A 23,271-nucleotide genomic window follows, 5' to 3' on the forward strand; every position below is an offset into this window, starting at 1 on the left:
AGGCTTGTCAACATTTTTACTTTCTTTCTAACCTGACAGACCCATATGGGAAAGGGTAGAATGAGTGACATCCATCAGTGCTAATTTCTATGACTGGTTGTCCCAAGAAGAGGAAGGATTTTCCTTCTTGATGGGTCTGCTCAGCAGCCAGTGGAAGAGTAAGATCACGAGGGTGTGGCAAATATTTTTTTCCTTGCTCTGGAAGTGACATTTAGAAGCTGTTTGCAGCTTTGCTCCTGGAAAGGCTGCTGCACAACAGAATGGCTTGACATACTCTTGAGAGCCTGGATTCTGCACAGAGAGTTCAGAGAAATAAGATGTGAATTCTTCTTTGTGAGTGTGTATGGCAGGGATTGATTGAGGGTGGGAACTTGGAGAACATAACCATGGAAACAAGTGCAAGGCAGTGAGGTTTGAGCAGTTCCCTGCTCTGAGCACTCCTGTATAAGGTGGGGGCTTCATCCTCAGGTTCTGCTCCGTGTCCTCACTCTGTGCTATGCTGCCAGCCTTGATTGTTTCTGGATCAAAACTAAATCCTGCTGTGATGGATTGTAAACAACTGTCTGGTGAATAAAGCAGTGATCAAGCAGAATCATGATCTGGAGGCATGTCAGACTCCTCCTCTCTGCAGTAAGATGGGAAATGGGAAGATAGTGTCACGGGCATCTTCTGTGACTAAGCAGTTGCACAGGTTAAGAATTGTTAGAGTAGTGCAGAGCTTTCCCCACTCTACCCTCGCCTGCTTTCTGACAGCAGTGACTTTTTGCAGTGCTCTTGATCTTTTTGCAGGCAGACCAACCTGTGCTTCTGTGTCAGCCCAGGATGCCAGTGTAGCCTAGAGAACAGAGCACAGGTGAATTTTCAGGACACTTTGCTGTTGTCTTATTGTAATGGCCTCTCTGAAGAGTCTACTTGTTTCCTCTTTTTGAGGAAGGCATTTGATTTGCAGGACTTTCCCTTTGTAGCATCTATTATTATTGTTATTTATTTAGGTGTGGTCAAATGCTGACTGCAAATCTGAAAGCCACTGCTGCCAGTAGAAACTCAATATAGAGATAAATAAAATCTTCCAGGCTGTAAAATTTCTTCTTCTCTTACACATGCAATTCATTTTACCTACAGAGACACAGATTACTTCAGCTTTGTGTGCCATTTGTGGTGGTGGGCATGGTCTCCAAAACAAAGCAAGAACAAAACTTGTCTCTAACCACTGTCAAATTTAATGTAAACCACCTTTGCCACCTCCTGGGTTTAGTTCTGGTCGTGGCCTGGCTGGATTTGAGATCTACATCTTCATGCCTGCAGTTCTTGTGACAGAGCCAGCTGTTGATAATGTTTTCTTTGCTCTCTGATTTGTTTTGCATCAGAAGTTCTGTGACTTCAAACCTTTGTACAAACAAAGGGATTTATGTGTCTTTTGTGACTGGCTGCAGTTGGAGAGCAATATGCTACACTCAAATGGCAAGCTTGACTAGAACTGCAATCTGCAGTTATATTTTCAGTTACTACAAAGTAATCATGAACAAAATTCCAAGTAGTGATTCAGTTTCCTCTCAGTGCTGGGCTGTGTGACCTCCACTTGCTAATGGCTTGTGACAGGGCAAGGCACTGGCTATGCACAAAGAAAGAGCAAGGAAAATAATCCTGAACTTCAAAGCTATTAGTTTCCTCTGAAGAGTCTTCAAGGGTGTAACAGAAAGCCAGGTGAGGTACTGGTGTGTTGTTCTGCTTTCTGAGTGATAGTTAACACTGACAGATGGGGAGCTAATGTGCAGTTGCCCCATGTGTGCTCCACTCCTGCTCTTCTTCAGACTGTAAAGAGGCCATCTGGATTCCCCTTTGGAGGCTCATGAGGTCCTGCTAGTGATCTTCTCTGCTCTCTAGGACAGCCTCTACTCAGGGCAGCAATGATGTTTACCTGGGTAGGTTTGAAACTGATGAATGCCATTGCTTTCCAATAAAATTTGTTTGGTTTGGTTGGTTTTTGTTTTTTTTTTGTGGTGGGGTTTTTTGTTCACACTTTCATCTCTTTCTTTTTATTAGGGAGCTGACCACATCAAGTGCCCTTTAGTGTCTCTGTCAACCAGAAGAATCATTAGGAAATTTTGGCTGTAGTCTGGAGCAAGCTGCAGTGCTCTCTTTTGGTCTTGGGTTTCCTGTTGCATAGCAAAGCATGGGAACAATAAGAATAATAAGCTTAGACCTAGAGAGATGAACTGGAAACTATTGTGGCTGCTTCTTGAAAGCAGGAATAAAGAGAGATACCCTTTTAAAATCAAACCAAACACATCTGAACTGTGCCTACCAGTTACTAAGAGAATGTAACTATCTTAAGGTAGATAAATATTATCACAGACTAAAATGGCACTAATTTTAAGAGTGAGACTATACAACACTTAAAACAACATTCAGATAAACCACCCCTGGCCTGCAACCTTCTCTCTGTCTGAGGGATAGCAAGCCTTCTACCTGTGGGAAAGCTGAGTCCTAATTAGTGCAGCCATCAGGAAGACACTGACCTTGCACTTTTTCAGGCCTCAACAGCTCAGTTCACTTACTCTCCTTAATTACAAATAGCATTAAAACTTTTTTGTCCTCATACTTTGCTTGGAAGAATGTGATCTGCCTGCTTGACAGTAACTAAAACTCAAAAAAATTGGACTTGAGATTTGTTGCTGAGTATCAGCTTTAGTCAATAATTTCATAGCACATGACAGGACTTGAAAAAAATCCCAATTATTAAAAAATAAGTTAATTATTCCTACTGCATAGTGCTTTAGTACTGACTGTTAAGAGTCAGTTTTTCGAGAAGAAATTAATGCTGAAATTTGCTTTCTGAACTGTCCAAATAAGAAGACAAAAGTCCTGGATTAATTGAAGGGATGTGGACCTTGCATTTAGAAGTCAACTGTTTTATCTACCTTCTCTCTGTATTCTTACAAGATTTAAGAAATCAAGATAATTTTGTCCATGTCCAATTACACATAATGGAAGGAAAGAACATGGTAATTAAAAACTTTCCTGCCTGAGCAAGGTAATTCTACTAATAAAAGGCCAGACTTCTGTCAAGTTGCTGCTGGCAAAGAACCCATCCAGACAATATGAACAAAGCCAACTGGTTCAGCATTTCAGTACTCAGAGAGATTTAATTTTAAAAATTTTGAAAATTTTAAAAATTTTAAAAATTTAGAAAACCATTTTGGTTGCAAACCTTTTTTTTTTTTTTTTTATTTAAAAGATTACTTTCTAGTTAGTTGTCTTAATATTTCTTTTGTTTAAGAGGGGGATTTTAGCAAAATGTGGATCACATGAGGTCCTGTTCTCCATGACAGGAGATCAAGACTGGAAATCAAGTATTATTTTGGGCACCAGAAAAAACATCTCAAGTGGGAGTAAATTCAAATTACCTAAGTAGCAGCACAGGATTTTTCAACAAACCTCTCCTTAAAGTACCCCTAAGGAAGTAAATAGTGTTCATGTTCATGTGTTCTGCTCCTCTACCAGGAAGGAATGACCTTGGTGAATCTTTAGGTGCCTAACATTTAGCAGGGAGATTGAAAGACAAGAAGAATTATGGCCCTGGTTTGTTGGAGCATCTCTCTAAATTTTCAATATTTTCATATAAGCAATAAAATGTCACTTTTATTTTTATTTTTTTTTCTGTGGAAACTCTTTGGGATGAACTTGCATAGGTCTTTCATTTTATTCTATTAATTATTTGCTGTAGTATACTGTCCTCTGATACCCTTAGGTAGAGAAGGAGAGCTAATCTAACAGTGCCTGAGAAGTATTTCCAGCAAACCTGACTCAAACATAAGCTTGTATTAATCAAATTAGTCTGGTGCCTAACTGGAAACACCAGTAAATCTGCTTTGGTGCTCCCCATCCTCTCCACCTCTGCCTCGGCTTTTCTGCCTAAGAAAAATCCGTGGAACAACTCCCCCAAAGTTCCTCTGCTCCCAACACCAACCTTCACTTTCAGAGAGGCTTTCTGCCTTGCTTCCCTTCTCTCCCCATGTGGGAAGGAGGCAGGGAGGGATGAGGGTGGAGGGATGCAGCCGCTCTCCGGCGGGATCTGGGATGATGCTCTGGGATGATGTTCTGGGATGATGCTCCGGGATGATGCTCCGGGATGATGTTCTGGGATGATGCTCTGGGATGATGCTCTGGGATGATGCTCTGGGATGATGCTCTGGGATGATGCTCTGGGATGATGTTCTGGGATGATGCTTTGGGATGATGCTCTGGGATGATGCTCTGGGATGATGTTCTGGGATGATGCTCTGGGATGATGCTCTGGGATGATGCTCTGGGATGATGCTCTGGGATGATGCTTTGGGATGATGCTCTGGGATGATGCTCTGGGATGATGCTCTGCTCGCTGCGGGCTGCCAGGGTTTCCCAACTTTGGGCTGGTGGCCGCGGGGAGGGGCGGCCGTAGCCCTGTTGCTGCGGGGCTCGCTGTCGCTGTTGTTGTGGCTGTTGTCGCTGTTGTTGTCGCTGTTGTTGTCGCAGTTGTCGCTGCTGTCGAGGTGCGGGAAGTTTGGCGGGCGGTGCCGCCGCCGCCCCCGCGCCGGGCAGCGGGAGCTGTCCGCCGAGGGAGGTGCTGAAGGCACGGAGGAAGCTGAAGGACGCGGACATCTTCGCTCCCCCCTAATTTCCTCCCTGCCTTCTGCAGCCATTTTGCACCAGCGGAGTTGAGAGAGGGGGCGGGCGGCGGGGAATGGAGGGGAGGGGGTAAAGAGTTGCGGAGAGCCAGAGGCGGCCATGGGAGATCCCGAGCGGGGCGTCTGCTGAGACTGCAGCAGCTGCCAGCGGCATCATGGTGAAAAGGAAAAGCTCCGAGGGCCAGGAGCAGGAGAGTGGCCGTGGCATCCCTCTGCCCATCCAGACCTTCCTATGGAGGCAAACCAGGTAAGAGCGGGGTACCTGGGATACGGCTGCAACAGGGCAGTGGAAGGATGGAGGGGGGTGCGGGTTAGCAGCTGCTGCTGCCCGGTGCCGGCGAGGACGCAGATATTACTGCAGCCGCAACGTGAAGGGGTGAAAAAAACCCGGGTTTTGTACTCAGCATCGAGCAATTTGTGTGTATCGGGTGAGGGAGGAGGTCTCAAGGCAGCTTAACCTAGTGGCAGTCCCAGGCAGCTTCTTGGCTTGACTTTAAACCATCCATGTCTCTGTTTCTCCGTGTGCCTTTCCCTTGCTCCCTGTCCCGTGTTCCCCATCCCGTCCATCCCCCCCTGCCCCAACCCCCATCCTTTAAGAGAACTCACGGAGCTCTGGTACCAGGAGCAGCATCATCAGTGCTGCACCAGACCTGCAGCTCTGCTTCTGTCTGTGTTTGCAGCCCTCCTGGAAGTGTAATCTATGCTTTGGGAGGCCGGCAGGCAAACAGATACGTCAAAGTCTCACCTTATTTCACAGCAGTGGAGAGTGAGGGGTTGGAGATGTGCGAGGGACCAGCTGAATGTATGGCTGGCGCTTTATGTTCCTTGTGAATCCCGTCAGTCTCCTGTCCTGGCAGGATTCTAAATTGAAAACATTGTGGGGGCAGTGGGGGAGGTTGGAAGATTTGAAGGTTGAAGCTCTAATTTAAGGCCTCAGTCACAAAATCTCCTTATGCTACAGTCAGTGTCCTTCAAAATAAAATAGGAAAAAAAAAAAAAAAAACAACACCCTGCAATAAGGTGACCTGATTATTTTTTTTAATATTTATTCTGATCTCCTTCTGGAGGAGAATGATAGAGGGTGGATGTTCTCTATATACAGCACACAGGCCTGCACTTCACCACAAGCCTTCCACATCAGCAGCTGTGCAGAAAAAAATATTTAATACAGAGCTGGCAATCTGATCTCTGGCTTAAAATAGAGGCAAGGCAAAGTTTAGTAGTATTTTACAAATTTGAAACAGAATATATTGAAAGTACTTTCACTGAGGTAAAATGGCTGAAAATTGTCTGATGGAAGATTTTATCCCTGGGAACTTGTGGACTGAATTAAATACCTCTTGACATATCAGGGTGGGCACTTTTTCTTCTGGAAAAGATAACAGCATTTATCAGATGCCATCAACAGGTATCTGAACGTAGTTTTAGCTTATGTCTTCCTTTACACTGATTTTCTCAGCCTTTTGACAACTTTCTGACATGAGAAGAATCCTAAAAATAACTAAGAAAAATACACATTGATGTACTGGGTCTCTAATGATTCTTCCCCTTTCTTTCAGTGCATTTTTAAGACCTAAACTGGGGAAACAATATGAAGCTTCCTGTGTGGTATGTACACGTGTCTCTTTTTCAAAGCTTGTAAATAACCAATTTTTCATGCAAATCAATCTGACTACAGTGGTCAGCAAGATTCTCAGCTTACACCAGAAGTGGATTTAGTCCGTTCTGCTTCATTTTTGTACTTTTATCACATGAAGAATTTGAAATTGCTCCCGTACAGAGAATTTGCATATCGTGTCCATCTTTAGACACAACAGAAAAAGAATTTATTTGGGTATTAGTAATAAGTAATTAATTAGTAATGCTGTAGTAATTAAATAATGACGTAGACAAACTGGCTTTGACAGTCTGGGTGTAACCTTGCAGTTCATCCTATGTGGGTGTGCTTTTTGCATGGGATTGATGTCATTTCAGTTCGTGATTGCTGAAGGTTTTTCAAGCTTATAATATGGAAAATCTAAGCAATGCTAACAGGTTTTGAACAATTCTTTTACCCCTGTGCAACATGGGAAACACTTCTGCTGGAAATTAGAGGGAACATATCTTATCAGAATGATTAAGGAGGGGCTATCATGCAGATACAAATAACTCTTACTTCTAAATGTACTTCAAATAAAGTCTCAAGTTACTGCCAAAAGGGGAGAAAAAGGGAAGACATGAAGCAAGTTCAAATAAGATGGGTATCTGGAGAATTTCAGAATTTCTTGAATGGTTGCTGGTCTTTGGATTACTTAAAGTACATTAGTTAGCTGCAGCCAAACCCGACAGAGTGGAAAAATTTGGTCTGGACGTGTATCTTAATAGTTTAAAGTTCTTAGGTCACTCTGCAGCAATTTTTTGACTTCCTTCTCACAAGGCATTAGGCTGGAGAAGCATTATCTGTTGCTGAGTCATTTTCTTCTAAGAAATCCATAAATTTTTCAGAGTTTTTGCTAGATACCAAACAGAGATAGAGGAGTGCTGGCTTAGTGTTTTGGTGAGTAAAATGTTTAATTCTAGCATATGCAACAAAAAGCATCATCACTGGTTCATACCTACTGGCAGTATCTGGTTGTTGAGAGGCTGGAGAATGGAGTTTGCTGTCTTTTGTCCTTTACCAGGCAGGGTGCAGGAGCCACCTCTAATCTGGGGCTGTGGCTTCATCTGTGGGCTCACAGATGTCACTGTTGGGTAAAGGGACAGAGCTTCCTCCTCTGTGCCTTCTCTGTGATGTACCTTCCTGCCTGAAACTTCCTCTGCTTCCTGCTCTGCTGCTGGCACCAGGTCCCTGAGGCCAATTCTAAAGCACTTTTCTTTTGTGAGCACGTACCAGAATTTACTACAAAACAAAAAACTACACCCCAAAACCCCCTAAACTGTGGGACAACATAAATCCCATGCCTCAGCCAAGAGAAAGGGACCTCTGAAAAAAGACATTTTATAAAGATCCAATAAATTTCCACTTGTTGGATGAGGAACTTGATTCTTCTCCAGTTCTTAACATAATCATTAAATTATGGTGGAAAATTTTGAAAGGTGGAGCTTATTTTTGAGGAATTTTTGAGTTATAGCTTGAACTGACACATTTTCTGCCCTCTGCTTCATCCATTTCCTCTACCTACTGGGCAGGAATGTCTGCCCACACCAACACATTCCACATGATCCAGTGGGGCAGCAGAGTGCTGTGTGCCTGGGTGAGACAGGGTTTCTGGAACCTGACAGGTTCCTGACTTGTCTTCTGAAACCTGCTGCTGACCAACATCCCTCTATTGAATAGTGTGCCTAAAAATACAATGCACCTGTTGCATGATTTTGTAATTCTCTAGTCAGAATTATTGTGGGCATGTCTACAGGCTGTTACCTGTCTGGAAATGTGTATGACACGACATTGTGCAGTATTCTATTATCACTCCTGGCTCTAACCTTGCTGCAGTAGAATTTGCTGCATATTGTGCATGGAGGAAGTAGATGCTGGAGCCTGAGATTCAGTAAGTGCAGTATCTGGTCTGCAAGAGCATATTGCACTGCTTCTTTGAGCTTTGTTTTATACCATAATACTTGTGGAAAAAAAACCTGTCCTTTTCATTGCATTGCTCTCTTTACCTGAGCCATCACACTTATTTCAATTGGCCTTTCAGCTGAAGATAAATTCCCTCCCCCATAAATTGTCTTACAACATCTAAATATGCTTGTGCCTCTCAATGGATTTGTTGTTCTTCCTCCTCCCCACTCTGAAATTGTCCTACCCTGACATGAGGCCATTCCTAATGAGTCAAAGCTGTAAATGACCTCACAGGAAAGCATGTGAGTGCTGTACAAACCTACATTTTCTGGGTGATGGTAAGGAACTTGAAAATATGCTTAAATTCTCCTGCTGTGGTTTGCCTTGGCCATGGAAGAACTCCAATGTTTTCTGAAGGATCCTGCAAATTCAAAGTTTCCCTCTTTTCTGTTTGGTTTTGGGTTTATTTTCTTTGGTTTGGTTTTGGTTGGGGTTTGGTTTTTTAGGTGTTTTTTTTGTTGTTGTTGTTGTTGTTTTTGTGGAGTTTTTTGTTTTGTTTGTTTTTGGTTTTATTTGTTTTATATTTTGTTCTTTGGTTTTGGTTTTGGTTTGGTTCAGTTTTTCCCTTCGCTTGTTTTTGAAAATATAATTACATGTTTTGTTATTATGGATAATGAAAGTATAGCTGTGGAACGAAGTTCAGAAAGAGGCCACCTTTATTTTATCCAGCCAATGGACGTGGTTGCAGAAAAGTGAATTTCTGTGAGTAAAGTGTTTGGCATCTGTGTTTCACTGCTGGTGAATGTTTACATTATTGCTCTGTTTAGTAGACAATGGAATCTTGGCACCCCTTGTGCTATGAACTCCTAGGTTCCCAGATCTTCCCAGGAACTCTTCCTTGCTCAGTGGACCTACCCCAGACTGAGAAAACTTCCTGCCTGCACTTCAAGCTCTTTCCAGTCAGATTTCAGCAGTGGTCTCAGCTTTCCTCCGGGGTGCAGACTGAGCTTTGGAAGGACAGGGCAGTAAGGCCCCCTGCAAGGACACAAATTCAAGAAGCACCAACCATTTCTCTGTGTTTCTGCCATGGCCCTTCTTTACCTACCCTGGGCTAAACACTGGGCAATCCTGTAGGGGTATCCTGTAGGGATATTCCCTGGCACTCCTGGGAGGATCTTACAGGAGGTGCTGAGCATCCCAGGTAACCTCTGGGAACCCCTGGCAAACTCTGGGCACCCTCTGCCACCCCCTGGCTGACCTCCTCCTGCCTTATGCAACCCACTGCAGGTACAGCTCCCCTGGGCTCAGAGCAGGGCAAGGTCATGCAGCTCAAGCAAAGCTGTTTAGGAAACCATGGCAAAGCCCAGCCAGAATGCTGCTGCAATGGGAACAGAGAGCCTGAGCTTTGGAATGCTCCAGATGCCTAGAGAAGTGTGGGACAGAGCAGCCAGTGACACACAGGCTGATCCTGGTCACAAGGTATTTGGCAGCACCTTTGGTTTTTGGTGGAGATGAAGGTAAAAGAACAGCAGCAGCGGGAAGGCAGCCAGACAAGGCTGGCCACCACTCCCTGTGAAAACATCTGTCACTGCTAGGCTAAAAGGAAAAATGCTTGTGTAAGTGGTCCTGAGGGAGCTGAACACACACACAGCACTGCTGAAAGGGACTGCTTCTCCAGCCAAGGCACTCACTTCCCTCACTGTCCCCTTGGCAGATGTTCTTTATCTGCCTTTGGTGTGTGTGGTGTAGCCTGCTAGAAGCAGGTAGTTGTTTTCCTAGCCAGGCTGCAGCCCTGAGCCCTGAGGCTGGGGCTCCAGATGTACCCATGGCACGGCAGTGTCTGTCTCCTGACCCACTCACAGGGAGCTCATTCACACATTCTCATTCAGCCTTCTTATTTAACCATGGAGCTCCTCTCAGCAGCTGTGGGGTTAACATTAGGTCTTCTGCCCAGTGTCTATATATTCCCTGTAGCAGGTCCTGAAAGAGTAAAGCCACAGCACACCAAAAAGGAGGCTCTCCAGCAGCAACACAGGGCCTTGAGCATCTTGAGCATCTGGTATAGCCAGAAGCTACACCTTTATGGAGAGCTCCAGGCAAATTCCACAGTAGCTCTTGTCCAAAGAACTGCATGTTCCTGTTGCCTGTGACAGTTTTCCGTGTGGGGCTTAGTGCCAATTAGTTGGTGTGCTGGCAGTGCAGCCACAGGAGCAGTTTTGTGCAGGGCAGTGCCTGTAGCAGCCATGGACATTCAGTGCTCTCCATACAGCAGCTTTTGTGTTTGAATTTTTCTGGCAACATATCGTACTTCTGTCTCAGATGCTTGTGATCACATGAGCCATCCCAGAAGCTGATCTTTGATTGTAGTACAGAAATGTTTAGCTTTCTGCTCAGGCCTGGAAAGAACAGAAGAATCTGGTGGCTGGCCACATAGAGAAATCTTCACAAGGGCTCAGCAGCCCAAAATGTTGTGATAAATACAAGCCTAATCTAAAGACATAATTGCAAACTCCTTAGCTGCCTCTTGAGTTACTGAAGCATGCAGACTGTGGCTCAGAGCTTACAGAAGGCAATTGCTGGGGAACTTTCTACCTGATGCCATTGAAGTACCCAGGAATGAGACCTTGAATAGAAAGCCAGGGAGAAACAAGGTGACTTCTGTCACACTTCACAGAACAGGGTTGGTGTTCCCAGTGGGTTTTTTATCTCCCTTTGCCCTGCAAAATGAATAACTTTGTTAACTCTACTGAAGTGTGAGCTTGTGATTTGGCTTTTGTGCTGGAGGTGAGATCATTCAGCTCAATAAGCCTTGGTCAGCACTGGTTTGGCAGGCCTTTCAGTGAGCTAATCCAGCTCCCTAACATGGGCAGGAGCTACTTACCTCTGTGCTGACCTTCCTCTTGCTCTCTGTAGAGGCTTGGCTTGGTTGAATGAAGGATTCAGTGAGCTCCAGAGCTTATGGATGAGTGGAAATAGCAATGTGTGGCTGGAGCAATGACTAAGGGGTGCTCCCTGTCCTCTTTTCGTAAAAATAAATAAAACCTCTTCTTTTTCACTGCCTCTTTCAAACTTTGTGGTGTTTGTAACAATGTACCTCTTGTTCTGTTTCTGGGGATACTTTTCTTCTTTCCTCCCCTCCTTTTGTTATGTAATAATTCCTTGACTGGGATACTTATTCTAAATCTCTGTTGTTTTTATAGTAATGCACTCACTGTCCTGACTGGAACAGAAGAGTCAGGCCTTACCATGGGTGCTCTGCTCCCTGTCCTGTCCAGGCTTTCAAAGCATCATATCCCTTCATTTTGCCCCCATTCCTGAACTGATAGGATGGAGTGGCAGGAGGCTGTTTTCCTTTCAGATGCTGTGGCCCCCAGCAGATCCCCATAAGGGTGACTTGAAGCATCCCCTCCCTGGTACACAGGTTATCCATTCCTGGTGCTAAGAAACACATGTTGCTGACAACATGATTCATGGCACATTAATTCTGACTAACCCTCAGGAAGCCAGTGTCTTTTCCATGTATTACAGCAAATGCCCTCCAATTTCAGCCAGTGGTCAATCAGTAAAGTGTATTACATTTTCTCACTGCAGCCTGGTGTTTCTAGCAGGCTGGCAGTGTGACCTGCACACTGATATTTGCTGGCATCTCTGATGGTTATTGTAATTATTTCAGGGTTCAGTCTGCTGGCACAGTCTTCTCTAATGGATAGATATGTGCTTCTGTGCCTCTGTGCTGGGATTCCAGCAGCAGATAGCCTTATTTTGTGTTGCTTCAGGTGGAAATAATGAACTTGCTGCAGCCATCAGCTCTGTAAGTGTTCACACAACCATTACATCATAGCTTGACAAAAAATTTTGTACACTGATAATTTTTGTGACAGGGTGTGAAAACATTTCCTGAGGCCCATATACCTTGAGTGGTTTGCCCTTTATGTTACACTAAACTGAAAGACCATGTGTATTTAAGAATATCCAGTGCTCAGCTCCACAAATACAGGCTTTCCTAGCTCCTGTGGCTTCTAACAGGATAACTGGGATGCCCAGCACAACTGTAAGTCAGGATTACTGGCTTTATCCAGCACAGCTGCAAGTCTGGCTTGGTGTCAGCACTTAGTAATACACACATGATACTTGCTTCAATTCTCTTCTATTGCAGAAAATACATTGTGTGGTCCATTCATTTCTTATTTAAGTATGTCCATATGTCTGGTGGGCTTTAGCTACAGTCTCTATTTTTCAGGACAAATATTATAAAATTTGCTTCATTTATACAATTAGAGATTAGAGGTTTTAAAAAGAGGATGTTCATGTACTGGAAGGAATGTGCAGAAATAGACACCATGCCTTTTTTCTTTTTACTTCTAGTCTTTTGAAAGAGTTTTAGTAGAAAACAAGCTTCATGGCCTTTCTCCAGCTCTCTCTGAAGCCATCCAGAGCATTTCTCGCTGGGAACTTGTCCAAGCTGCGCTCCCTCATGTGCTGCACTGCACTGCAACATTGCTCTCCAACAGGAATAAGCTAGGTTAGTGCTCATCTGAGGTTGTTTTCCATTGTGAAACTATCAGTTAAAATATGACAGATTGCTGCTCAGGGTGACAACAAATTCTAAATCCTTAAAATCCCAATTACTTTCTTCTGGGGTTTGCCTTGCTTGATGATTGTCCTTCTCATTTATAGAAGGGTAACCTGTGAAATATTCCCCAGTGAAATTAGTGGTGTGATGGGCTAAGGAGTCAGAGTAGTTCAATAATATTTTTTGCTAGTTATTTCCCAGCAGTAATAGAACTTTAGTAGCCAGCAGGCATGGATTCCTTGAAGGAATATGTATTTCTTACAAGGCATGCTGCAGTGGTCAGTTGCAGCAGGTACTTTTAATAACTTCCGTTTTTGGGGTTTTTTCTGCCTGTTTTTTTGTTTTTATTTCGACCAATGCATGTGACTCTCAGCAGAAAGTCAATCAGACAATGGAGAGGCAGATCCAAATCCAACTTATTTTATTTACTTTTGTACTGATTTCAGCAGTGATTTCAGCAGGAATTTGCTTCCTGAGACCTGCCAGTAGAGAACATTAAGAAGAGAGCTTGAGCACCTTGCAGTGCACACTGGCATTTTCTCCTGTTCAACAAAGTCAAACAGACAAGACTGTTGAGTTAGTTCCTTTTGGGACCACTCCATGTCCATGCTGCTGTCCATGCCCTGCAGCTGACACTGCAGAGACTGAACTCCAAATGCTGGGAAATAAATGGAGGCTTCTGATTTAGGAGGTTTCAAATGGAAAGAGACAGAATGCTGGTACTTTAAAATCATAGAATTTTAATTTTCAAATGCTTATGTGGGAGATGTGTGCCCAGCCTCCAGTGCAACTCTGAAACAATCTCAACAGTATCATTGATGGGAACCCTGTGAGATGCTGTGATGTGTTTTTCCATGCAGGACATCAGGATAAGCTTGGAGTAGCTGAAACAAAGCTCCTTCACACCCTTCACTGGATGCTGCTGGAGGCTCCTCAGGACTGCAGCAATGACAGACTTGGAGGAGACAGAGGTTCTAGCTGGGGAGGGAGCAGTAGTGCCTTTATCCACCAGGCTGAAAACCAAGGATCACCAGGACATCCCCGGCCCAGTGCCATGGCTGAGGAGGAGGAGAATAACAGAAGGAAGTTCTTCCAGAATTCCATGGCCACAGTAGAGCTATTTGTGTTCCTCTTCGCTCCCCTCGTCCACAGGATTAGGGTAAGTGGTGCACTGGTGGGGTTCTTGTGTGGAGACAGTTCTGAGCAGGAAAAGAATGATTCTGCCTTTGTGACTGTAATTTAATTCAGCTTACAGTGCACACTGGGGTACTGCTGGAAATATTTTACCAAGCTGGCAGAATACTGCTGCCACTGGGAAGAAATCCTTCCAGTGATGTGAACAATCGCCACAGCATCCAGCAGGCACAAAGACAAAAAAACACAAAGTGAGCCATTTTTAGCCTTTGGGAATGGCATAGATCTGTGGCCCCTGTGAAGTCTCTGGGATCCTAAAAACTGCAGAAAGGATTATGAGCTTTAACTTGCTCCAGTGATTATTAACCCTGCTCAGAAAAGCCTTGCTAGATTTTCAGGGATTCCACCAGGAGCTGCCACTGGGATTTGTTGTTGTCATTACTAATCATCTTGGATGCTAATTACCAGGATGGTGTTTTAAACATGGCAGTGGCAAAGGCAGTGGAGCATTCCTTTGTTGTGAGGCAGGCTGCAGGACTCCTGTCGACTGGGGTTCCTCTTGATTTTATGCTGAGTGCATCAGCTTTGCAGAGTGATGTGATGAAAAGGCATTTTCCTCATGCTCTGACTCCTGCCTCTGGGAGGCTGCCATTTAGCCCTTATGTTTCCATCTAAGCCTCAAAAAAGAGTAGGTCCTTGAAAAAAGGACTATAAAGTCATGAAGTGATGGGGCTATCTGTTCTAATCCTGCCTTCTATGCTGCAACAATTGAAGAAGATAGGAAGGAACAGGAAATAAAGAATTATCTTTTGATTAAGGCAGGTAAAAGCAAGACTGGAGAACTAGATTCTTTCTCTACTTCTGCCACTGAGTCCCTGTACAGTAGTGTTTAATTTATTTACCCCATATTTTTTATACTTGCTTACTAGTTCTCTGTACATTACTGGGACAAGACAAGAAGAAATACTGAATTCTTCCCAGTGCTACACACAGAAATGCAGGCTGCCATTTGAATAAATGGAATGAAACTGGGGGTAGACCTTGGCTATTAGAGATTGGAGTTCCAATCATTTATGTTAATCTTTCTGGCATGTTGTTTTCAAGATGGGGTTAAAGCAGTATCTCAAGTTTACCTTGATTATCTCTGAGATCTCTGGAATACCATGGTGATGAACATTGAAAAGCCAATTAAAACATGCACATTTCTGTCATCAAAATGTAGTGCAGGAAAGGAGATAAATGAGGCATGTGAATGGTTCACTAGGTGAGCTTTGTCCTCTCAACGTCTTGTAAGTCTCAGGGGAAGACTACTACCTGATCAGATAGCCAAAATAATCCATGGGCTCAAGAAGATGACACATGTTTGCATAGACAGGCCTAAATTATTGAATTCCCAACTTCTGGGAGGATTTGTGTCTTGAGAAAAATGTATTTAAATCAGGCTTTGAGGGATGCATGTAATTCTTTAAGTGCATAACTGTAGGCAGGAGTGTTGGCGCGTCACCACAAGCGAGCAGTGCAAAGTGAAAACACAACGTCGCTGCTACCAGGTCTAAAAGCCTTGCAAGCTGCAATTAGCAAAATCAGTAATTAAAAGCAAGCTTAGTTTAAGCCAAGCTTGTGAGTTGATAATGATGAGAGAGCACTAACAGAGGGTGGGGAATAGAAGGGCTGCAGAGCTACAAGCAGTCGGTTCCTGCCTTTCCTTTAGCTCTGTCTGCATCATCCATTCCAGCTGCCAAGGCATCTGGGGATGTCTCAATAGGAGGGTGTTGTTATATATTATAACAACATTAATAATATATAATATATTATATTATATGTTATATATATACCACCAAAAACTGCTGTTACCATGTTTTTTTGCTATGTGGGGACATCTGTGTCTCTTAATGTAGATCTGACATTAGGTCAAGTAAATGGACCTTGATCCTGCAAAGGTTTACTTGTACACTAATGTATATGATTCATTAATTATTAATAATTATTTTATAATTAATTTAATGTACTAATTTATGTGATTTCAGCTGATTGTATATGTAAAATAGCAATAGCACAAGTGTAAGTAGTACCAGTGTCTCTGTGTATTGACAGAGTTCAGGTACTAACAAGGCTAATGATAACAGTAATGTATACCACTGCTTCATAGTAATCTGTTAAATGTTTCCTCAGTTTCTAAGTAATGCTTTAATATTTAGTGTTCTTATTCTTTTGGGGAAGAAGTTCAAGTCTTAGAGTGTAAATCCTAAAGTTGAGCTCGAATGCTAAACATAAAGTGGTTATGTATAATTAAAAGGGATACTTTGTGACAGGAATGGCTTTTCTATTACAGCTCAATGTCCTGGAAAAAAAAATAGAGTTCATTGACTAGAATAGAAATTTCATTTGAAAAAAACCTTTGTATATTTTTGGACTGAAATTTCCCTGTGATGTTTTACTAGCCATAACTGACATGCATAGAGCCTGCTGAGTATTGTCAGTAGCCCTTGAGTTAGCATGTACTGACTGGACAACTGCACATGGTATCACTTATTTCTTGTAAGAGCTGTGCACCAGAGAAATGTTTGAAACAACATTCTGTTTTTTTTCTTTTGAAGGAGTCTGACCTGACATTCCGGTTGGCTAGTGGCCTTGTTATTTGGCAGCCAATGTGGGAACACAGGCAACCTGAAGTTTCTGCCTTCAATGCTCTTGTAAAGCCCATCAGGAACATCATTACAGGTCTGTGACTTTGCTGTGGTAATGTAGCTCCTGAGACCTGGGGAACCTTCACCTTTGTCTGCCTGATGCTGCCCTTACATTCTGTAGCCCTCGTACATGAAGAAATATGTTGGTCCTGCAGGAACTAGTCAAACTTTAGAGTAGTTTAAGGTTGTTTCCCCTGAGAGTCAACTGACATTTGCACAATAATTAAATAGAAGATGGGAGAAACATCACAAATGGGAAATTAATAACTTTTCAGTAGAGTTATCATTTCTGTTAGCCTCATATAATTTCTGTTAGCTTTATCTTCCTTAGTTCCTAAGAAGGGTGAAGACAGTATCTCACAACAGTGAGGAAGTATTTCAGCAGGACAGAAATATTAATTGGAATAAGGTCTTTTATATCTAGGAAGATGATGCTATCTTAGCATTTCCTCAAACTAGGAAAAAAGAAAGTAAAATCTATTTCAGTTTTCCTTCAAACAACAAATAAAAAAACTAATGAAGCAGCTTTGCAATATTTATTTTGCAGTCAGTCTGATTCAAAGTCATATCTGCACAGGATATTTCGACAGGTTTTCAAGACTTGTCATCCTAGTCTGTGTGATACCCTTGGTGTTCTACAGTATTACAGATCAAACTTTCTGTGTGACATCCATGTATTTCCTGTGCTGAAGGCATTTGGCCAATTGGAAATCACAATACACTTTGAGTGATCTAACCTAGAAAAGCACCTGAAAATATGTACAAATAAGATGAAGAGCTCCAAAGTAAAAGGCACTACTCTGCACAGGAAAACACAATTGATGGTGAATGGATTTAGGATGAAATTTATATTCAAATTTAATTTTAAAGAAGCACAGATTTTCAGTAGACAGTGCTGTTGACAATGGAAAGAACTGAAAAAACTAACCCAGTCTTGTTTTCTTTTTATGGCTGTGACTAATGCCTAGGAAGCTTGCAGCAGATAGATGCTGGTTTTGTTTTGTGGATTATCCTTTTATTATAATACTTTATAACAGGTACATTATAGTGTAGGAGGCATTTCCTGAAATGTCCTGCTTTGACTTCTTTTCTCAGCCAAGAGAAGTTCTCCCACCAATAATCAGAGCATGACTTGTGAATCCCCTAATCTGGACAGCGGACGCACTGAGGTAAATTCCACACTAAGATTTGACAAACTTGAATAAGATGCTGAGGGGGGGGGGGATAAATATTGAAAGAGAACTTGCAGTTACCACCCTAAAGTATTCCATCTCCAGAAATCACAGTTATTCACAGCTCTTCACAGCTAAGGCTCCCAACCTTGTTTGCAGTAGAACCAAAGGGTATGGGGTGTATCTATCTGGATCTCCTTGGCCTTATCCTGTCTTACAGGATGGAAGCCTGATCTTGTTTATGGCAGGAGGGTTGGAGCTTGATTTTAAGGTCCCTTCCATCCCAAATCATTCTCCTGGGTGAGAGAGCTGTACAATGTACAATATATCCTTTGCCTGTACAATGCCTCATATTGAGAAGCCCCAGGCTTGATGTTTTTCCGTGGTATTATGGTGTAAGTAAGGTCATGTCTGAGCTCAAATTGCAGTTATAAAACTAACATGGGAAAGATAAATATGTTTATATACCTATTTTCTTTTTTACAACTGTCTGAAGGGACTGCAGGTGGTCTGTGAGACAGCACAGCCAGATCCTGTACCTCCAAAGGCTTCTGTTTCAGCGTGTCATCCTGGAAACTCCTTGGATGGAAGCGTGTCCTCCCAAACCTCCCAGGAGAGAAGTACTGCACATCCCAGGTACAAAGACCTTCAGGTGAAACTTGGGCTCCTGTGATTCAGTGGTGGAGATCACACAAGTCCATCTTGAATCCACTTTTGTCTGGACATGCTGAGGGTGCTGGATGTTTGTACCAAATTCTTAATTCAACAAATTGCAGTTCTGGGTGATGGAAAAGATGGCAGCACTTGTTACTCAATGCTGCTTTCTTCAGAGACATCTCTAGCTGTCCTGTTGGGACAATTTCTTGTTTTCTTTTTCTTTTTCTTTGGTCTTTCCTAGAATGTTAATTTCAGGTCATTAAAGGCTCAAAAAATAACCTTCAGGTAAGCTGCTAGGCTAGATTCAGCTTCAGGCAACTGGTATATTATCTGGCTTCATCTGACCAGATTTTCTTTCCCCCAAGCAAAGAAGTTCTGCAAGCCTCTCTCCATGGCCTTCACTATGCCTCCTTTGCATCCTGCTGCAAAGCTGGCTTTAGACTACTGACCCAAAAATGTAGGAACAGACTAACCAAGAAGCACAGCTGTGCAAATGTGTCCAGCTTGTGGCTCAGGCTGTGGTTTCCAGCTTGGCACTAATAAATTCATCTAGATTTGGGCACACAAAGGCAGAACTGAATTTCCAGTAGTGCTGGATGCTCAGTAGTGCCATTAAGTAAATCAAGCTGATGAGTATTTTCAGATATTTTGGAGAGGGAGGGCTAAAATTTTAACATCTCTATGGATTTTGGAGTGCTACTTAAACACCTGAAAACTCTGGCCCTGTTGCTTATCTCTTTTGAGAAATGTCATATCCAAAACACTGCAGTCTTAAGAAATGGCGTCATTACAGTGACAGAATTACAGGATAGAGTGAATTTCTGGATATCAGCTAGGGACAGCTCTGATCTCTCAGATGGGAACTCAGGGCATCCTTTCGCTGATGCAAAGGAAAACGCTATTTGTTGAGGCTCTCATACTATCAGGAAGCTTCCCTTGGGATTTTTTTATCAAGCCTGTTGTCAGTTCTGGATCTGTATTTAATTTGCATTAATGTGAGCCAGTAAAACTGAAGGTGGGAACAGAGCTGCCTTTCTGTGTGTGAACACTGCTGCTCAGAGAGTGCACAGCTGTAAAAAAAATAAGCAGCCTCTTAAGAAGACAGAATCAGGTGATCAATTTGTCAAGCAGGGTCTGGTGGTTGCCATGGGGATGAAGCTTCAGACAGGCTTTGAAGAGAGCATCATTATGCCTCCTCATTTGCAGAACTCATTGATGAGTTAAAACTGTACAGGGAGCTTTGGTTACCAAGCAACAGATAACTGTGGAACAAATGTTGTTTACACTGCTTACCAACAGCCAAAGTATTCCTTTGTCCTTGGCCAAGGGTTGAAAGAAGGCTGCATTTCCACTTCCCCTGCAGTCACAGGCAACCATGAGCTGATTATACAAGCACTAGATTTTCCTCTAAATGAACTACAGAGTTTAGTTTCTGGTTCTTCAGAAACTGTTGAAACAAATCGCTTGTTGTGATCCTAGCAAAGTGTCGCTCAGTGTGATTCTCCATGTAGAGATGATACAGTTTAATCCTGAAGCAGATAAACCACAGCCCTTTACCCAGCTGCTGCATTGAACAGGCTGCTGGGGAAATAGACTTTGCAGGAGGGACTTTATTTATGAATATTTCATAAGGAGAACATGCCTTGCTCCAGCCTGTGTCATGCCTCAGGTTTGCCAGTGCCACAGACAGGAGTGCAGAGACCAGGGAGCAAAAAAAAGAACCTCCCACAACTGCTACTGGCATGACGTGTTTTATTTCCTTTGCTGGGGTACTTTGAGTATACTTCTGGGTTTTTGCAGGCTAAATCTATGTGACACAACCTACCTTTGACAAAACCACCCTTCACGTCAGGTTTGTGGGGAAAATGTTACAGCACATTTGTTTCATTCATAAACATTTCACATTGTTTTCTTTTCTAACTCAGTTCTTCAGGTTTTTGTAACAGCTCATTTCAAAGTTGTCAAGCTTGCAGCCTTTCTAGATGGAATACAGCACTAGGGGAGAAACTTTGAATCTGTGTGTTTTGGATAGTGTGGCACATGCTGACATAGACTGGTCTGCAGTGGCCAAGTGCCTCCAGCATGGCTTTGTGGCGCTGGCAGCAAACCAGTTCCTGCAAGTTTGAGCTCTAGATCCACGTGTTGATCCAAGCCCAGCCTTCCACCCCTGTTTCCACACCTGTAAGATGGAGCAGGGTTCATGTGATTCCAACTGGTGTCACTGTTCAGGGCACACTTCTTCCTCATTTGCCAGTTCTTGGAGGCACAGGGCAGAGATTCAGCAAAGCGCTCAGAGGTCCCACTGGTCAGTATTGCTGCTCTTCCCCAAGGCTTTTCTGGACTGTGGCGTTGGACCCATCTGTTCAGAAAGTGGTGGTACCTAGCTGGATATGAGGATGACCTGCCTACACTGTTTGCCTGCTGTTTTGGAGGGCTGATAATAAAAAATGGCTTCTAGCAAAAACCAAAAGACCAGCTTGATGTCCTTGTGATGCTTCTCAAATGCCTGAGAATATAGTGCATGAAAGAACTCTTCATTTTTATAGAATCTCAAAATCCTAGAAATAATCAGGTCACAGAAGTGTGTTTCTGATATAGAGTGGAAACATTCAAAATGTGTATTCAGCAGAAAAAAAAAAAAAAAAGAATTTCACACCTTCTCTTACCATGTGATTCTCATTCCTGTGAGTCCCTTTCCCTTGCTTCTTTTCTGACAGATTGTCTCCTGACAGATTGTCTCCTGACAGCTAGTGGCTGTCCAGAGGGTAGATCAGGCCAGTTGTACTCTGCTGGGAGAAAAATGGTATGAAAGATTAGGAATAAAATTTTTGGGGCATTTTACTGTAAAAAAGATTGGCTATGAATGACATAAAAATCTGAAACTTTGAAATCTGAACTTTCTAGATTCCCATTTTTGAAGTTCACTACAGATGTCTTGCTTTTGTGTGCACTAATTTCTCCAATACTTAGGAAACTCCATATTAAAATCCATCAGGAAATTAATAGGGCAAGAAAATTATAGTGAGGGCTTAAAGGAGTGCTTTTCTCTAGAACACCTCAGCAAAGAATGCCCGTAATAGTAACTTTTATTTATATAATAAGTATAAATTTATTATATAAATAAAATTTAACTAGATAATATAATCAATTTAACTAGCTTAAAAGGTTAACTAACTTAGCTGCCCTGCCTACTTTTCTTGAGTAAGGCCTGATATGTGCAAATGTAAACCATTCCTAAATATGTATTACTAGTGTCAGGACATCAGATGCTCAAGGGTTGTCTGTTTCCTGCTGAACAAATTATTCAGTTAGCACAGGTACTAGAGGTTTATCTTCAGATCACAGTTTGAGAAAGCACTCCTATCCAAGAAAACTCTTTACAGCATGTACTGGAGTCCTCTGGGGATCTGAAAGCTGAATATTCAGTTACGTGTCTTCAATAATGCTTTCCTCAGTTTCCTTAGTCCCAAAGAGTCCGTTCTTCATGCAGAGAGCCGAGGATCTAAAGGAATGAGGAATCTGATGACTAACATTTCTACTCCTGCTTTTTGGAGCAGGGTGTCCTTGGTGATTCCACCGTGCCAGAAGTCTCGCTACGCCACGTACTTCGATGTGGCCGTGCTGCGCTGCTTGCTGCAGCCCCACTGGTCTGAGGAAGGAACACAGTGGTCCCTGATGTACTACCTGCAGAGGCTGAGGCACATGCTGCAGGAAAAACCAGAGAAGCCACCCGAGCCTGAGGTTACCCCTTTGCCAAGGCCTCGCAGCAGCTCCATGGTGGCTGCTGCTCCCTCTCTGGTGAACACCCACAAAACCCAGGTAAGCAGCTGCTAGCAGTGAGGAAAGAACTGCTCCTGTGGTGGTGCTGGGAGGGGATTGCTGAGCAGGCAGTGATAGGCACAGCTTTGGTATTGGCTCACTTGCACAGAGGTCAGATTCTTGCATTGATTCAGAAAGAGACCCTGAGAAGCATGAGTGTTTTGAAGGCAGAATCTGATGCAGAGGGACAGAGCTGGTGACTGCTGAAAGCCAGAGCGTTGATTTGGGATAATTAATGTAGGGTGATCTGGGAAAACATTGGTTTTTAATGTGAGAATGTACTAATGCAGTTGCCATAAGAAATGATTACCAATGCCTTTGCATTACAGTGTAATGGTCAGGACCCACTGAGCTTCTCTGGTGTATTCCCTCAAATGAAGGAACTGTGTTTAGTACAGGACTGCACACTCCAGACAAACACTTGTGTTAAAATACTGAATTAGACTTGGTAAACAGTGGCAGTGAGCAAAAGCTCTCCATGTTGTTACTTCTGCTGCTGTTATTCTTATTACATAATTTTTGTATTTGCCAAAGTAATCTTTGTAGAGAAACTGTCCTAATAGGTGTCAAATCTTTCTCCCTGTTTGCTGCACAATGACACCTGTGCTCCTGACCATGGTGCAGTAAAGATCTTTGTGTTTGAGCTTAAATATTTTTTTATTTAGTGTTACTCACTTGTTCCAGAGATAAAAAGGGAATGTTGTTGCAGTTTCAGTTATCTCCTTGTGGATTTGTTTTACTTTTATGTTGTGCAGCCTGTTGTGCTCAGAGCAGAGAATGCCACCTCCCAAAGGCTGGGATTTTTTCTTTCTTAACACAAGGGGTTGTACTCTGAGCCCTCACAAGCTCACCTGACACAGGGTTGTGCTTAAAGTCTGATTTTTCTGTCTAGATCTGAAATTCCTAACATAGTGCCATCATTTGTACTCAAAGGTTGATCAATAACTTCTCAAAAACATTGGTACAGTGTTTCAGCAGGGTAGATATAAAGTGGCAGGCAAAAACTGAGTAAAAAAAAACC

The 23,271-nt window shown here is 42.9% G+C and overlaps 1 protein-coding gene across 3 annotated transcripts in view; it reads left to right on the forward strand.

The window, feature by feature from the left end:
• Positions 1-4,822: 4,822 nt before the first annotated feature.
• UNC80 (unc-80 homolog, NALCN channel complex subunit) overlaps positions 4,823-23,271 on the forward strand; it is a 122,371-nt gene continuing 103,922 nt past the window's right edge. For all 3 annotated transcript variants that reach the window (XM_058839471.1, XM_058839470.1, XM_058839472.1), the window contains exons 1-8: positions 4,823-4,914; positions 6,227-6,275; positions 12,574-12,730; positions 13,642-13,940; positions 16,513-16,636; positions 17,698-17,771; positions 18,271-18,410; positions 21,989-22,250. In XM_058839471.1, coding sequence (XP_058695454.1) covers positions 4,823-4,914; positions 6,227-6,275; positions 12,574-12,730; positions 13,642-13,940; positions 16,513-16,636; positions 17,698-17,771; positions 18,271-18,410; positions 21,989-22,250 — 1,197 coding nt within the window. The remainder of the gene's footprint in view (positions 4,915-6,226; positions 6,276-12,573; positions 12,731-13,641; positions 13,941-16,512; positions 16,637-17,697; positions 17,772-18,270; positions 18,411-21,988; positions 22,251-23,271) is intronic.

This window comes from Poecile atricapillus, chromosome 5 (genome assembly GCF_030490865.1).
Source record: "Poecile atricapillus isolate bPoeAtr1 chromosome 5, bPoeAtr1.hap1, whole genome shotgun sequence".
NCBI classification, from domain to species: Eukaryota; Metazoa; Chordata; class Aves; order Passeriformes; family Paridae; genus Poecile; species Poecile atricapillus.